The sequence below is a fragment of the Erigeron canadensis genome, chromosome 8, assembly GCF_010389155.1.
Source record: "Erigeron canadensis isolate Cc75 chromosome 8, C_canadensis_v1, whole genome shotgun sequence".
Lineage (NCBI taxonomy): Eukaryota > Viridiplantae > Streptophyta > Magnoliopsida > Asterales > Asteraceae > Erigeron > Erigeron canadensis.
The window spans coordinates 14,720,067-14,721,890 of NC_057768.1; the positions used below are offsets into that span (position 1 = coordinate 14,720,067).

Consider the following 1,824-nt stretch of genomic DNA (forward strand, 5'->3'; position numbering starts at 1 on the left):
TTAGAAAAAGCAGGTTGGATAGATTAGAAAATAAGTGACCCCAATAATCCGCATTGTTTATACTCCTAAATTTTTCTTGTAGGTTCCGAGTGTGTCATATGTCGACAAAATGAATTTAGTATGATCTGATATAACATTTTTGGTGTTATCACTTTCAATGAAACTAGAATATTGAAGTTTTTGGATAATCTGACTTGCTTAATATCAAAGGATGCACAATCCCTGATAATATCAAAGGATGCACAATCCCTAATGTCAACAATAATGGATTTCTTAGATGTGCCAAAATACGTTGACCAACTGCTTATTCTTATGTGATAAAAATTCGTGTAACATGTACATGTCGTATCACATATATCAACATAAACTTAATTACAGAAGTAATAACGAACGATTAAAGCGGGAGAAAACTTATTAATACAACAATTACGACATGTTAATTAAATGGTTATCACATTAAATAATCGCTGGAGGAGGAGGAGGAGTAGTCCTAGCTCGTACTCCAGAATACCAAACTGCGGGTTTTGGACCACTAAACTTGGAGAGGATGTTTCGTATGATATGTTTGGATTTCCAAAGGGGAGACAAAAGTTGTATCTTCTGAAACTCAAAATACGAGAATATGAAAACAAGTACTGGGAAGAAGGAGACCGCATACAAGGTGATGTCAATCCATTCTCTGCCACTAATTATCGTTAGAATAAGTGTCACTGCAAATGCCACCATCAACATCGCGTCAGAGATCATCAACATCGTAAGTCCTGAATTCATCTTACAAATAAGAGATTTCTCAAAATCCTTAAACCTATACGACGATATAATTATATTGAGAAACATGATGACTGACGTCAGAGCTGCAGAGAGCGATACTGCATCCGCCACCGTAAAATAGAAGAACAACGTTTTTTTCTTAAGAACTGGTTGACCCGTGTTAGGATCTAGACCCCCTGGTACTGTGTACGCAGCAGCAAAGGCAACAGTCGCAATCAACACTGCGACAACTGTGTAGTTTTTCGAGTTCTCAAGCATCCACTCTTTGGCATCTGCGCGGAGTTGATTGTAACACTCATTAAAGACTTCCTCGGCAGTCTTTGATTTGGAGTTACGTTTCATTCTATCCAAGGTTGTACATATGCCTTCCACTTTCTACATACATAATCCAAAATGTCATATATATATATATATATATTGAAAAAAAATATGATTGATTCAATTTTTAAAGGGTTAAAGGCATGGGAGTGTAACCAACTATGACCAAAAAGCTATGTAATGTACCCATCTACTCGACTTGCTATCTAGTGTAAACAACTTTGTTTTTTGGGTTATACAATGTAAACAACCGGATACAAAAGGTTTCCATCCGGTTATATGTAATGTATATGTATCTATATGACTATATCATCATCATCATCCTTACTAAAATTGCCGGAAAAATTAGAATCGCGATAACTTTGATGTTTCTTCGAATTAAGACAAACTACCACCAATCGACTCAAAATTTGATCCCGCACAAACCCTTACCAAAGTTTTCGAATCCAACACTCGCCCCAAAAAATGGTGATTCGCTGGAAAACACCCCCGCAGTGGTGCTTAGCGGCTGAGTTTCTCGAGAACTCCATGGAATATTGGCTTCCTTTATCTATCCTTGATCCGTCAATATCCATCACCACACTAACGAAAAACACCCCCGCGGTGGCCATTGGTATTTGCACATAGGAAACTTTGGAAACAATTTTAGTGGTATGCGTCGAATTCAAAGGGGGAAAAACATCAGGGTTTTGATCAGAGTGTTTCGATGAAGATCTAAGGAAGTATTTTGAATCA

At 37.3% G+C, this 1,824-nt stretch overlaps 1 protein-coding gene across 1 annotated transcript; it reads right to left on the minus strand.

The window, feature by feature from the left end:
- Positions 1-456: 456 nt before the first annotated feature.
- Positions 457-1,113, minus strand: LOC122610297 (ankyrin repeat-containing protein ITN1-like). The gene has a single exon (XM_043783293.1). The coding sequence runs from the start codon at positions 1,111-1,113 to the stop codon at positions 457-459; it is 657 nt and encodes a 218-aa protein (XP_043639228.1).
- Positions 1,114-1,824: the final 711 nt, after the last annotated feature.